General features: G+C 48.0%; 1 protein-coding gene across 1 annotated transcript in view; it reads left to right on the top strand.

Annotated features, from left to right (window-relative positions):
• STX8 (syntaxin 8) overlaps positions 1–15,198 on the top strand; it is a gene marked incomplete at its 5' end in the record, with an annotated part of 108,687 nt that overhangs the window by 62,014 nt on the left and 31,475 nt on the right. The window contains one exon of the mRNA XM_017838413.1: positions 5,854–5,955. Coding sequence (XP_017693902.1) covers positions 5,854–5,955 — 102 coding nt within the window. The remainder of the gene's footprint in view (positions 1–5,853; positions 5,956–15,198) is intronic.

The following is a 15,198-nucleotide window of genomic DNA, read 5'->3' as shown; positions in this document are numbered from 1 at the left end:
TAATCTAAATCTCCTTCAGCTTAAAGCCATTCTCCCTTGTCCTGTCCCTCCAGGCCTGTGTCCCAGGTCCCTCTCCAGCTCTCTTGGAACCTCTTTAGGCACTGAGAGGGGCTCTGAGGTCTCCCCAAAACCTTCTCTTCTCCAGGCTGCAACCCCAACTCTCTCAGCCTTTACTGTATCATTTGGGAATGCAAAGCCAAGCATGATAGAACAACATGAAATGTGCTTGTGATCCAGGGTTCAGACCAATTGCTTCACTGTTCATTTTCCACTTCAATAAAACTGTGGAAAGAAATATTCAACACTTCTGTGCTCGCATCTCTGAGCAGTCGTGTCTTGACCAGGATCAATCAGTGGATTCTTGAATCTTTGGAAGTTGACTGGAGGCACTGATAGTGCTTCAGTTTGCTGGGACTGGAGAAGCAAGTCAAAGAGCAGGTTTTTTTAAACTCTTTGTGTTCAGCTGTAGCTTAGAAGCTTTAATTTCCAGGCTGTGACGGCTGATGCAATGACAAATTCAGATGTGATTAAGTGATTTTTGTCTTTGTGGGCAAAAATATATTTTGTTTAATGTAAAATATTAAACAAACCCAAAATTTATTTGGTCTTTGGTTTTGAAAAAAATGAATAGAAGGAGCTTTCCCTCACTTTGCTCAGGCTTTCTCTGGTAAACATCTCTTCCCTTCCTGGAGGCAGAGTTAGTGCTGGAATGGGAGAGGGCTGACTTTGCTTCTGGCCTCTCCCACCTCTTCCTCAGGGATGCTTCTTCTGCCCTGGACCCACGCTCAGCCTGGCTGCTCTGCACTGTCCAAAACACATTGCCTAAGATCAAAAACTGCTGCTCTGGTATTTTTAACAAAAAAATGTCCCATATTTCCGAATATATCAGCCTGCATTTTTCCCTGTCATCTCCTGGCTTCGCTGTTCCCTCATCGTGCGTTTTCTTTGTAAAGCCCATGTGTGGAATTCATCCCAGTTTCCCAAAGGGCTGCCCATGCCCTCTCCATTGCTGGTCCCAGAGCTGCAGGAGCAAGGGCAGCACTGCAGACAGGTTTGTGTCCACAAAATGAAGACCTTCCACGACTTTTGTTCTGGTTTCAGGTGTGCATGTGTTGACCTCAGATCCCACTGCTATTTTTGGTGATACATCCCAGCTTTCTGAAGAAATTCTGCTGTTTTGAGGGCTCCAGCCCAGATTTTATAACTTTGATCACCAGGAGAAGCATCCAGAGTTGTAGAGACAGGTTGTGTTTCCCTGCTGTGGCCTTGCAGGAGTGAGGAAAGGAGACCTGGTAGTGCCCACCCCCCTGTCTCTGCCTTCCCACAGAGACCTGGCGCTTCCCTGCATGGATTTTTTGGCTGCCTTGGCTGCTGGGCAGCTCCAAAGCCAACAGTCCTGGCTGGTGGCTGTCACCTGGCACAGGGACACGTGTGCAGGGACGGGGAAGGCTGTGCCACTGTTTTTTGAGCAGAAGTCCCTCCTGGCTGCGCTCACCTCCAGCAGCGAGCGACCTTCAAACTTCTCCCACTTCAGCTGCGCTGAAACGACTCAGATTTTAATTCTGGGGTTGTGCAGTGGGTTTTATCTTCTGCTTCAAGTTCCTGCTTCCCTGAAAGAAGACCTTGGCTAAATTTGTGTTGCCGGCTGAGCTGTGGTTTGCAGTGCAGTGTTACAGGAACGTCCTTTGGAAGGTCGCCGGCAGCCCTTCGGCAGCCAGCCTGCCTCTGCCGTCTGCTCCCTCCCGACGGGGGAACCTCGCGCCTTCCCTCTTTTCACATCTCTCTCCATTTTTTTTTCAACTTGCCCCTTGCATAGTGAGCTAAATAGGAGGTGATAGAACGTGGAATTGCCAGCTTGAAGGGCAGAGGGGTTTGCAGGTGGGTCATCCGTCAGGAAAGGTGGGAGCCTGTGGAGCACTAATGGGGTTGTCAGTGCTCTGAAGACTTCCTTAGCCATGGACTTAATTTTCTCTGGCAGCAGCTCTACCTACCTTAGAAATTCATTACTGATCTTCAACTCAGCCTTATACAGCCTGTATTTCCCTTGGGTTTCCTTTGCTTTGGAATGGGGAGGAATGTTCTCATTTCCAAGAGGTCGAGAGTTGCTCTAAACCTGAGTGTCACCACAAAGAGTTGGTGAGGGTGGGGTTGGATCTTTCTGTGCAAGTCTTGATGGTGTTGGTGGGCGTAGAGGGTGGGTGGATGTTGCTGTGCAGGGTGTTGGTGGGGGTAGATGATGGATGGATGTTTCTCCAGGGTGTTGGTGGGCACAGAGGGTGGGTGGATGTTTCTCTGCAGGGTGGTGGTGGTGCAAAGGCCCTCCAGCCTGTGGAACCTGCTGGGCTGGACTTCTGGTTCAACTGGTGATGGGGTGAGAACCTCCCTGTGCTTCCTCCCCACTTCAGCCCCAGCACAGCTGCAGAGGGGAGGATCCTCTAGCTGTGCCATGAGCACCCCAACTGCACATCACATCAAAGGGCTGGTTGCTTGTTGAGCTTTGGCCTACGTGCTGGGTGAAGTGCTCTGCTCCCCTGGAACCTGGTCATGTCAAGAAACATATACAGAGAGAGACAAATGCCTCTTCCAAGCTCTCCAGCCCAGTTCTTTGGCTCAGAATTGGCTCCTGACAGGGGGATGGGAAAGGAGAGGCTCTAGACATAATCCCAATTGCAGTGCCTTGGGCTTTGAAATGATGACAGAAAATTTCCCTGCTCACATTTGTTCTCATTTAGCTCCAGCTTGTTCACCAGGATGTTTTTCAAGGAGGGTCTGGTCAGTGTTGGCAGAGGAAAGTCTCTTATTTCCCAAGCATGCTTATCACTTTGTCCTTGACAACGATGGGAACTTTCGGCACTTTTTTCATTTAGAGGCAAACATGAGCAAGGCTGCCCTTGCAGGCAGCATTGTCCCGCTCTTCCTGAGTGCTGAATCACACAGGACAGATAAAGTGTCCCCAAAATATTGTTGGCTTTGCAGATGTTGGACCTGGGAGAACTGGGTGGGAGGGGGAGGAGAGCGAATATCTGAACTACAAACTGAACAAACCTTGCAGCTCATGCAAAATCCCTGCCATCACTTGGGAAAATGTGTTTTGGTGTAGGATGAACAATAAAATCTCGAATATTATTGACAACTTCGTAAATAAGGAGAGTTTGTGTCTGGAATAGAGCAGTAGTGGGGTGGTGCTGCTTAACCACAGGAGTGGTGGATGGGTCAGATCCAGAGGATAACACTGAGGCTGCACACGCAGGGAAACCCTCTGCCCTCCCTTCGTGTGAATATGGGGGTGGTTTGGGCTGTGGGACATGAAGCACATGAATCAGGAGCTCATGTTTTAAGAAAGCTGTATACTTTGAAAGTACAGGATATTTCAGATGCTGCTATCATTTTACATAGGGATTCACTGAAGATGACAGTGTTTGTGGAGCAGACTGAAACGTGCATTGGAAGGATGATGCTCAAATCTCTCAGCTCTCTGGGAGAGTAAAACCTCCGTGCTACATGTGCCTTTGATATTTCCTTTGTGTCTGCAGAGCTTTGGTTATTTTTATGTATCTTTTGTTATCTATATGTACAATCAGACTGGTTTTATCTGTATCTGGATAGAGTACTTGTTCCTTGGTAAAGCTGAGGACATAAACACCCTCCATAACTAACTTGTAGGATCCAGGGAATGGCTGGAGCTGTGTCAGGGCAGGGTCAGGTTGGATCTCAGCCAAAGGTTCTTCCCCCAGAGGCTGGTTGGGCACTGCCCAGGCTCCCCAGGGCAGTGGGCACAGCCCCAAGGCTGCCAGAGCTCCAGGAGGGTTTGGACAACACTCTCAGGGACAGGGTGGGATTGTTGGGGTGTTTTTGCAGGGCCAGGAGTTGGACTGGATGGTCCTTGTGGGTCCTTCTAATTCAGGAGTTTCTGTGATCTGCTGCTGTGGGAAGGTGAATGTTGGAGGAAGCCATTCCTGTTCAAGTGCTGGTGTCAGAGGGATGGAGGCAGAGGGGTGCTGGTGTGCTTGGGAAGCTGCAGGAACTAATGTCACATGCTGGCACTACCCTTGTAAGGACAAGGTTTCCTTCTAGTGTCACAGGGAAGTTTTGAAAGTACAATAAATGCCCTCTTCAGTGTCATCCCCTTTTTGGTAGAGATATTTTGGGGAATCTCTTGTTTGAAGGAATAATAGTCAAACCAGTAAAGGCTGGTTAATAAGGGCCCTGTCCTATTTGATGGGACTTGTGTTCTTTAAGTGTTCTTTAACCCTCAACCATCATCCACACGGGGTTATGGTCCATAAATATGAGCAGAATATCAGTATATCTTGCTGACTGGATGCTGTGTGCTCTAACTTCTGCTTTTGTTGCCTATGGGCCATTTCATCAGAGCAGAGATGCAGTGCCAGGACCTGCTGGGGTACAGAGGAACTGAGGGCACAGCACCCACCAGCTGGCACAGCCACTGTCCCCAGCCCGGGCTCAAAGACAGGCTGGACTTAGTGAGACAGTGATCAATAGTGGGAAAGTGCTAGAAGTGTAACCAGAGCAAGATGCTTTGCAGTATCACTCAGGGTTGGCTGCTGTCCTCCTGATTTCTCATGCACAAAGCAAGCCATTCCTGCCTGTGGAGCAGGTCAGACATGATGTGTTCACACACCCGGCACAAAACACTAGCTGTGTGTCTCAAGGAAATCAGAGCATGACAGTCAGTGAGAAGGAAATTCTGTGCCTGAATGTGGCTTTTAATTTCCAGTTTTAAAAAGTCCTGACCCACCAACTGCTCTTGGTGTAATCCTTGTACCTGCTCCGATTCCCGTGACTAAATTACATCGCTTACAGGAGGTGGAGGGTGGGTTGGCTTGAAGTTTCTCCTTCCCCTGTCTTAAAATTAGAAAGGAGGAGAAGCTTTGCCCACTTCCCTTTCCCCAGCAGACCATCTGGGCTGCAAGGAGAGCTGCCATCCCTACAGCTCCAGAACAGAACCAGGGCAGGGCTTTGACTGTGCCCTCTGTGGCTGCGTGGTGAGTGCTCACCACAGTGAGTGCTCTCAGAAACCTTTGTGAGGGTGGTGATTCTGGATGGGGTTTAATGATGATGTCCTGGCCCAGTGTTGAGATGCTCCGTTCCACAAGTCCTGTGAGGAGCAGCTGAGGGAACTTGGGTCGTTCAGTCTGGAGAAGAGGAGGCTCAAGGAGGACCTCATTGCCCTCTACACCTGAGAGTGTACTGAGGGATGGATTGGTCTCTTCTGCCATGTCTCAAGTGAAAGGATGAGAGGAAATGGCCTTATGTTGTGCCACAGGAGTTTCAGAGTAGATATCAGGAAAAAAATGCACAGAAGGGGTTGTCAGGCATTGGAATAAGTTGCCCAGGGCAGTGGTGGAGTCACCGTCTCTGGAAGTGTTCAAGAGTCCTCTGGATGTGGCCCTTGGGGGTATGGGTTAGGGGTGATTATGGTGGTGCTGGGTTGATGCTCAGACTGGATGATCTTGGAGGTCTCTTCCAACCTTGATGATTCTGTGATTCCGTGTGCACTAATTCCCTTACTTTGGCTGGTGCTTTGTGATCATTTTATACAACTGTGATGTGCTGCCATCATCTTGTACTCCATGACTGTCTAAACTGATACTGCTGCTTCAGGCTGTATTTTTAACTCCACTCTTCCAGTGGGGGAGTGCACTGAGTCTGAAGTCTCTTGTGTGGAGTATTTCCCAGGATTTGGACCTTTCATGCACGTGGGCACTGCTCTGTCCTGCTGGAGGACAGAAGGATGCAGCTGGTTTCCATTTTGGAGCCTCCAGCAGGAGCTGGTTAAGCAGTGATGCTGTGGGGGCTCAGAGATTAATGCTCATGTTTCTCTTTCCCCAGAGATCATCGACGACCTCACTAACCTGGTGGAAAACACGGACGACAGGATCCGCAACCAGACCCGGCACGTGAAGATGGTGGACAAGAAATCAACCTCCTGTGGTAGGGCACAAATCAGTTTGGATGTGTACAACAAAAATTAAGGCTGTTTAGCACTTATTTTTTTCTTTCACCAACTTTTTTCTGACTTATAAATTTTTGCCACCAAATCCAAGCGTTTTGTACCCCATGGCAACTCCTGGAAGTTTAACAGTTGAACGAAGGGGGTCTGTGAAAGCACTCCCTCTTTGAGAGAGGAATTGATTTTTAGTCAAACAGCCGAATGTTTTCCCTACCATCTGCACAACCTTTTGTTAAAACACCTTCTATACCAAGGCACCTGATTAAACAGGTGTTATTTTTATATATAGGTTTTTTATATATATATACACACACAAATATATATAAATATATATTTATATATAAGGGCAGTCAGTAATTGATGGTGTGCAGCTATTAACTGTTACTAATTGGTGTGCAGTGTGTTCCCCCCCAGGACAGCTTCTTTTAAAGCCAAAAATCCCACCTCTTTAGGCTTCTGCTGATGTGCAGGTTTGACTCTCTGTGCTTGCTGTTTGTTGGTGCAGTTAAATTTCCTTGAGCCATTTGACTCCAGCATTGCACAATATTCTGATTGGAAACTGCCTGAAATTAGAGTGGTGTGTGTTAATGAGGTTTACAAAAACTTGCTACCGGCTCTCACAAACCGGTCACAGCGGGGAGCGGAGCCGCAGGGGCGTTCCTGGTGCTGTCCTGCAGGAATGTGTTCCTAACCAAGCATTCAGAGTCTGCCAGGCATGAAATCCTTCCTGGGGACTCCTCAAGCTACGTGCAGGCTGGTCAAGCTAAGCTGGTATCCCTTTCCATAGAGGCCAAGGCAGGTTATGGTCTCAGGCAGGTTTCCTCTGGCGGGTGAAGAGCTGGGGGCTGATGGCAGCGACCAGGGGACGATGCTGTGGGTGATGGCAGAAAATGTCTCTGTGTTCAGAGGGTGACTGAAGGAGGGATGAAGTCCACAGGGAGACATGGTGGCAGTTCACTGCTGGAAGCAGCGTGTCTGGTTCTGCTGTCTGTGGTTCATTTTTGCCGTGCTAGAAGGCTCAAAACTCTTGGTAGAAATTTGACTTATAGTCAGAAGTTATTGAAATTTGGCTTGTGTAGTTTAGTAAAGAGCAAGTCAAGAGCTGACTTGGTCACGTACCTGTTTGAGATTTTATCCTGTAGAGTGAGGATCTGGCAGCAGAAGCTCCTGAGCTTAGGCTGGCAGAGGCACCTTTCAGGCACTGACAGTATATTTCAGGGATTTATTTGGTTCTCCATCAGCAATAACTTTTTGAAAGCTTGGTTGATATAGGTTGATGAAAACCTGTGGCTTCTTCTGGAGGTTAAAGTTGACTTGTCAGAGGCATTTGTCTCCCATTCTTCTCGTACCGACTACAGATGGAACTAAAGGCGTGACTGCAGAGTTCATGACTGACTCTTTTATTTTAGATCTTTAATGTTGATGCAAGATGGATTTAATTTAAAATTAAGTGCACTTGAATGATGCTGAGTACCCCTGTGTGCCTTTGGAGTCTCCTCTTAATTCCTGTGGTTTAGTTTTCTGCACGAGAGCAGGGATGTGACTGTGCAGGGCAGACAGGGAGTCCCATTTCACCCAGGAGGGATTTCTCCCCCCCTTTTTATGTTCCTCATGCAAGTGCACCCCAGACATGTTGCTGGATGATGAGCCTGTCTCTTTAACTTGGGAAGCCCGTGCTGGCTGCCTGGGGAATTTGAGAGGAGGAGGAGGAAGGAGGAGGATGGGAGAGGTGAAGGCTGGGAGGATCCTGGGCTGGATTCCTTGGGGGTGACCTCTCTCACCCTTTCCACATTGGAAAACATTTTTCTACAAGGGGTGGTGAGAAGCACTGCCCCCAGTGCCTGTTCTCTCTGCTCCAATAGGTCTTCCTGTGTTTGCATAACAATCTGGGCATATGTAAACACCATATTGCCTGAGATAGCTGCTTCATTCTGCCCAAGCACGAGTTTTAGAACAATAAAGCTGGAAGACACAGGCTTTAATGGCATTTTCCCCATCCCTTTTCCACCCTTATCCCTGGCACTGGAAGCGAACTAGTGTATTAAGATGAGAAAAACTCTCCCTGTACGTATGATTATTCCTTGAATAAATCCAGGCAGCAGGAAAACTGGCACCTGCTAGGTAACTCTTTTAGTGCTTTTTTTTTTCCCCCTCCAACATTTAGTTTAAATTGATAAAATCTTCAGTAACCCTTTGGGTTTGGTGTTTTACTTTGGATTTAAACTAAGGTGAAGTGCTCAGTCTTCCCCCTTGCCCACCCCTTCCCTGCTCGGACCCAGTCTCCACATTGTTCCAGCATGTGCCTGTTTCTGTGGTTTTCCCTCATTTTTGGAATCATAATGCCTTCTTTTTTCCTGCTGAGTGCCTGCACTGGAGCCACGGGCTGTGGATACAAGCGGATCACACTGGCAGGAACAGCAGAATAATCCCTGTTTTACAAGCAAGAATGTCATGCATTAGTGGGTGTGTCTTTGTTAGCAGCCAGTATCATCATAAAATCAAAGTATGGCTGATGAAATCCAACTTTAATCAATATTTCAACATCTCTCTCTCTCATGCAAACAGCGTTTCCAGCTTTGGAGGCTGTTCCCAGTGGCCTGTGCCACGTTGGTGTCACCTGCCCGGCACAGGTAGCGCCGGGTGTGGTGGCATTGCCAGGAGCAGCCTCTGCCCCTCTGTCCATCCTCAGGCCTGGCAGAAACCTTCAGGGTTGTTCCATTTGCAGCTTATTTTCCGTGCCATATTTCTTGCTGGCTCAAGAGCTGCTGACAGTCCCAGCCTTTGCCTCTGCCCCAGGAAGGCTGTCCCGCTCCGAGCCCGTCTCCCTTGGTGGCCCTGGGCAGCCCCACACTGGTGTCAGTGGGAACTCCCAGGGATTGCAGCGGAAGAATAACCATGGGATATACTCAAGCCTGCTGCATTTATGAAATTATTGTTGAAAATCATCAGTCATCCGCAGGCAAATGTTTGCACACTGCTTGGCATTGTTCGGTTCCTCCTCAGTGTGTGCTGGGCATTAGGAGGGCTGGTAGGAAATATAAGTTTCTTAGATTTCAGGAATTTGCATTGAGCTTTCACCAAAATGTTCACACAAATCATTAGTCAAATGTTAGGCTGCCTTTGCCAGCTTTGCTCCAGGAATGTCTGCGTGCACAGTCCTGACTTTGCAGCTTCACCACTGATGCTCATGGGTTTGTTTGTCCCCTCTCTCTTCCAGTTTGGGCACCTTCAGGGGTTTATGCAGAATAACACTCATTAACCAGTTCTCAGTAATTTTTTAATTAGGAATTTTAACCCTTAGAATGTCCTTTCAAGAACTGCATTTAAAAAATAAGCAAAGAAATGAAAGTATAATTAAGGTTGAGATGCTGGGGGAGGTTGTGGTTTAACCCCAGCTGGCAGCTCAGCCCCACAGAGCCACCCACTCACTGTCCCCTGGTGGGGTGGAGGAGGGGACTGGAAGGGCATAAAGTGACAAAGCTCATGGCTTGAGATAAAAACAATTAAATATTTGAACTATAATAATAATGATGATGATGAATAATTGTAATGAAAAGGAAAATAACGAAGAAATAAAACCCAAGTAGGACAAGGGATGCGAATGTGAACAATTGCTCACCACCAACCGACCGATGCCCAAACAGTCCCTGAGCAGTGGTCCCCCACAACAACCTCCTCCACCCAGTTTTATTGCTGAACATGATGCCATATGGTCTGGAATATCCTTTGGGTCATTTGGGGTCAGCTGTCCTAGTTGTGTCCCCTCCCAGCTCCTTGTGCACCCCAGCCTGGTCGCTGGTGGGGTGGGATGAAGAGCAGGAAGGGCATTGATGCTGTGTAAGCCCTTCTCAGCCATAAGGAAAACATCCCTGTGCTGTCAATGCTCTTCCAGCACTAATCCAAACCACAGCCCTCCACCAGCTACTGGGAGGAAGATTAACTCTACCCCAGCCAAACCTCACACTCCCCACTCCTTAGTCCACACTGTTGTGTCACCATCCAGCACATCCTCATTAACCACCACCCTTACAATCCTTTCATGCAATAACAGATACCATGTCTGTGGGCAGCCCCCATGAAATATCTGTAAAATGCCCACAAAAGCCCAGAAAACGTCCCTTGAGTTCATTTAGTCCATGACTTTGGGCTCCATCTGTTCTGGTGGTCATTCAGGATGGGGGGCTGATGTGTTGTGTGGAGTTACTGGGCACCAAAGCCAGCTCAGCTCAGGTCACTGCTGCACTGCAGCTACTTCTTGTGGGGCTTCTCCTCCTTTGGTTCAGGTGTCTCCTATAGCATACAACTCAAAGCATGGGTTACACCAATTTAAAGTTATATCCATTACAATCTCCACCCCTCATCCCTTTGGGCTGGGTTATAGGGTTTACAGAATAACAGGATCATTGAGGTTGGAAAAGACCTCCAAGGTCATCGAGTCCAACCTTTGCCCAGTCACCACCTTGTCAAACCAGACCAGAGCACTGAGTGCCACGTCCAGTCATTTCCTGAACACAAGAACCAGTGCAGTGAACTCCTCCCCTGGCTCCCAGCCTGGCATCAGTTGGTGCTTTTGGGTAACCTTCCCCCCATCCTCGAGTTTTGTAGTGGGTTTTTGTTTTTTTTGGGTTTTTTTTACCTAAAGACACAAGTAGGCAGCTCCCTGCAGAAAGGATGGTTAAACCAGGCTCTGGGATAAAAGCATCCTGAAGTGTTTGTTTCTGAAGGAGTCACAGGGATTATTTTAGTGGCCCAGGACACAGGTGGGAGCCCTGTTGGCACATGTGACACGTGTGGAGGCAGTTACAGCCAGGCTGTGCAATGTGTGGGGTCAGAAATGTTCTTCAGGTCCTGCTGAACTAGACCATGAACTGGGGAGGGCACCTGGGGATTGGTGTGGTCCTACCCAAGTCACTCTCTGGTGGCTCTCCCATAGCTAAGGAGAAAGGCTGCTTTTGTTTCCTGGGCCAGCAACACAGAAGATTATGATTTCCTTACAGTAAAAACAAGCAAAATCAAGCAAACTCTTATTTCTGACAGACATATCCATCCCTTCTGAGCAGCGTGGGGGGAGCAGACCATGCCCGTGCAGTTCTCACTGCCTGCATCCCTCTGACCTTTCAGATAAACACTGAAAATGAGGAGGAACAACCCCAGCACATCCCCTGCTGGGCCAGGCTCTGTGTCCTGTGGAATACACCCCACTGCAGTGGTGGCTGAGCAGGTTTTTTCCCTGTGTTTGGTTTTCTCCTGTTCCACAAGATGGCAATGCAATCTAATCACCTCCCTCAGCCCCAGGTAGATGCTCTCATCTCCCCTCTGCCTTCCTTTGGAGGGTTTTGGGGATGCCAAAAGTGGGGTGTAGACTACTGTGAAGTTATTCTGTACCAGGTGGGGTTTTTTCTTATCTTACCAAGTAACCAAAACACCAAAACACTCTGTTAAAAACAGAGCTTTGCCAAACCTATTAATTGGAGGTTTTGGAAGGTTTGATTTGTTTTAAAACGGAGTAGCTTGGATTATATAAGGCTTCCTCTACAAAATAATGATTCATGCAGGCTGGGGCCTTTCTCTGCCAGATTCTGTGATCTCTCTGTTCTAAGTCTTGGTTATTTTTGCCATGGATTTAATTTGTTTTATAAATTATGGATGGCAGTTGCTCAGGTTTGTTCCTCTGACGTATCCTGTGTGTTTAGATGAGCAAGTCCCCATCCACTTGTTTTTTTCTCAGTGGAGAGGAGAAGCTGGTGCAGTTGCCATTAAATCAGCCTTTCCTGCAATCTGACCCTTGGGGAAGTTAACATTGATATTCCTCCCCAGTGCTGCCCTGACAACTGCACTGGCTGAGTCACCTGTCCAGCCTTCACTGGGATGAGTTTTCTTGGCCTGGCAAGTTATATATTTTCCTGGGGTTTTTTTAATTATAATTTTTCCTTCCTCCAGTTTCTTCCACTTTAAGCAATTACACGTTGAAAAGTTTGTTCTGAGTTGTTTTTCCCCTGCACGAAAAGTTGAAAAGAAACTTCAGCAGAGGAATGATGAATCTGTTGCTTAAACTGGGCTCATCTGTGGTGTCTTTGCTGATCACTGGTGCCTTAAATCATAGAATGACAGAATGGTTTGGGTTTGGAAGGGGCCTTTAAAGGCCATCTAGTCCATGGGCACTGCCATGGGCAGGGACACCTTCCACCAGCCCAGGTTGCTCCAAGCCCTGTCCAACCTGGCCTTGGACACTTCCAGGGATGGGGCAGCCACAGGGATGGGCAACCTGTGCCAGGGCCTCACTCCCTTCACAGTAAAAAAAAGAATTCTTCCTTCTCTCTCCTGTGGATTGAAATGTGCCAACACCTCATGGCAGAGCAGCCCGGGGAGGTGGCCAAGGGGCAGCCATGGAGTTCCATTTGGGATTTTCTGTCTCCCTCTTCCCTTCTCTAGCAGCTCTCCCTGCCAGCCTGCCAGGGAACACCAGGAGTCCAGCAGATCTCACTGCAGGATTTAGCTTCCCATGCTCTTGCTGCCTTGTGGCTCATCCCCCCCCCCCACTGCTGTAGTTCCCATCTGAGCTCCATGAGGTGTTTCCTTCCCCTCACACGGCTCATTTGCCTCCCCAGGAGAGCACAGGGAAGCTGTGAGTGGGAACTGCAGGTCTGCCAGAGGTGAGCCTGGTTTTGGGAGCACCTGGTGGGTGCAGCCCTGCTCTTTCTCCCTCCTTGCCCCACTGACTTCTGCACCCCCTGGCTAATTGAGGCTGAAATGAGCTGGAGGGGGAGGCTGCAAAGACAAGGAGCTCCTGCAAGTTTACTTGGGCATCCAGCCTCATTAGAGAGGCCCAATTAAGGGCCCCGTGTAGGGGGGAAGGCAACTCAAGTCTGAGCTGGAAATGGGAGCTCAAGTCTCATTAGACACCAGACAAACCTCAAAGCAGATTAGCGCTTAGGGACATCATTAATTACTTTAATAGAACAAGTTTTAAACAAACCAGTAATTTTGACACATTGCTTGTCTAAGACTTCTGGTTCATTTATTGTCTTGCCATAATATGAAACACTTTTCCTTGGCTTTGTTACTTCAGAGCCCCCAAAGAGCAGGTGAAGAGCTCAGGGGATGACTAATGGTGTGAGGGAATATCCCAAAGGGTGTTTCCAGTTCAGCAGATCCAGTGGAACAAGGTCAGTTGTGGTGTGAGATGATGCCTTTGCTGTGTCCCACAGCCTGGTACTCACTCCTCCAATGCCTTTGTACCCTCCAGCCAGCCCATGGCCTTGCTGAGCCTCCTCCTCTTCCTCCTCCTCACACACACAATATTCACTGCTCAAGCATCTGCCTTAAAATTGCTCATGCTGAGGTGTGGAAATGGATTCAGCTGGTGAAAGAGGATGGACTTAAGCAGTCATAAACATGGAGTTTTTGTAAAAAAAGGTGGTTTGGAGTTGCTTTATGAATCTCCTTCCAGGTGGGAAGCACAGCATGTCCTGGTGGTGTCAGCTCTGTGTGTGTTGAGCAGGAAAGGACAAGAAGAGCCTTCTGGGTCAGAGGATCCCTTCAAGATAAATTTCTGAGAACAAGCTTGTTTTTTCCCCCCCATTACTCCTATTGGAAGGCTGAAATGGTCATAAACTTATTTCCAGCCTGGACTTGTCAGGGATACTTCATGTTACCCACGTGCAGCCCTTGTTCTGGTGTCTTGAATAGTTCTTTCCCCTCCTTTATTTTTTCCCCTCAAATGTGTGTGTCCAAGAGATCACTCAGTGTGCCCTCCCAGCTTTTGTTTTGCAGGGCTTGTTTTGCAGAACAAGTGTCTTTACATTTTAATCTCCTCAATTAATCTGTTTGCTGATAAGTCTTTTTTACACTTATTCCTGCTTGAACTTTTTGGATTTTTAACCACAAGAACCACAAGAACTGGGAGCCTTCTCACAATGTCTTGCCCACTGGCTCTAGCACTTCTCTGGCTGTTGGAAATATTTCAATTGCAGTATGTTGGTGCCTCAGTCAGTTTTGTTTTGAGCTGTTTGCTTGGCCCTTTCTCACTCTTGAACGTTTGCTACCCAAGTTCATTTTCTTTCCAACTCATAGCAAAAACTGTTGTTCATCCCCAGTGAGCTGCTTTCTCTTTCATCCCATTGAATTCCAACCTTCCTCCATTCATCTTCAGAGTTACCCATTTTCCCCTACATTCTGTCCCAGCTTTCTTCTGTGCTGATGCTGCTTTCCAACTTTGTGTCATCAGCAGATTTCATTAGCACACTTACTTTTTGTGCCAAGGCCATTAATAATAACATTTACTAAGATCAGCCTCCTGACCATTCCTGGAGGAGCTCTGCCCGTGACCTCCATCCATTCTGGTCCTTCTTTCAACGCCGCTTCGCCTCTCACCAGTTTCCTGCCCTTACACTTCTGCTAATCCCCATCTTTTTCCTCTCAGAATTTCCCACGTGGCACAGATCACATGCTTTGCTGAAGTCTTTGTGGATGGGCTCTATCACACTTCCTTTGTCTCGAAAATTCATTATCTTCCCAGCTAACCTGATTAACTCTGTTTGATCTGATTTCCCCTTGGTGCAGTCCCAGTGTTTTCACCCTGTTTACCATTTCGTTTCATGTTCTAATTAATCTTTCTTAGTTTGCTCTGAAACCTCCATCCTGCTCAGGTTACTTGGACAGGCCTGGGGTTGCTCATAGCACTTTTCCCTTCTGTGGGGCAGTCATGTGGGTGCTGCACCTAATTTTGGGATGCACACCCAGATAATGCCCATTTAGAAGGGAAAGACCTGGAGCTCTGGGTGCATCAGTCCTGCCTTCATTAACCAGATCACTTCATCTAATGACAGTTTGTCCTGTGGCACCAAGAGCCTCCAGAATCACCCAAAGCCTCTTCCATCCTGCCACCAAGCTCTGGCTTCTCAGATTTAACCAATGATCAGTTAGAAACATGGAATCACAGAATCACTAAGGTTGGAAAAGACTTCCAAGATCATCAAGTCCAACTATCAACCCGGCACTACCACCATGTTCACCACTGAACCATGTCCTTGAGTGCCACATCCATGTGTTTTTTGAACTCTTGCACAGATGGGGACTCCACCACCTCCCTGGGCAGTTGCCAAGGCATTACCACCATTTCTGTGAAGAAATTTTCCTGAATATCCAGTCTAAAGCTCCCCTGGCACAACTTGAGGCCGTTCCCTCTCCTCCTGTCCCTTGTTCCCTGGGAGCAGAGCCCGACC

This window comes from Lepidothrix coronata, unplaced genomic scaffold (genome assembly GCF_001604755.1).
Source record: "Lepidothrix coronata isolate B3197 unplaced genomic scaffold, Lepidothrix_coronata-1.0 Scaffold337, whole genome shotgun sequence".
NCBI classification, from domain to species: Eukaryota; Metazoa; Chordata; class Aves; order Passeriformes; family Pipridae; genus Lepidothrix; species Lepidothrix coronata.
The sequence above is the reverse complement of the archived record's forward strand: the minus strand, read 5'-3'. Positions and strand labels throughout refer to the sequence as shown.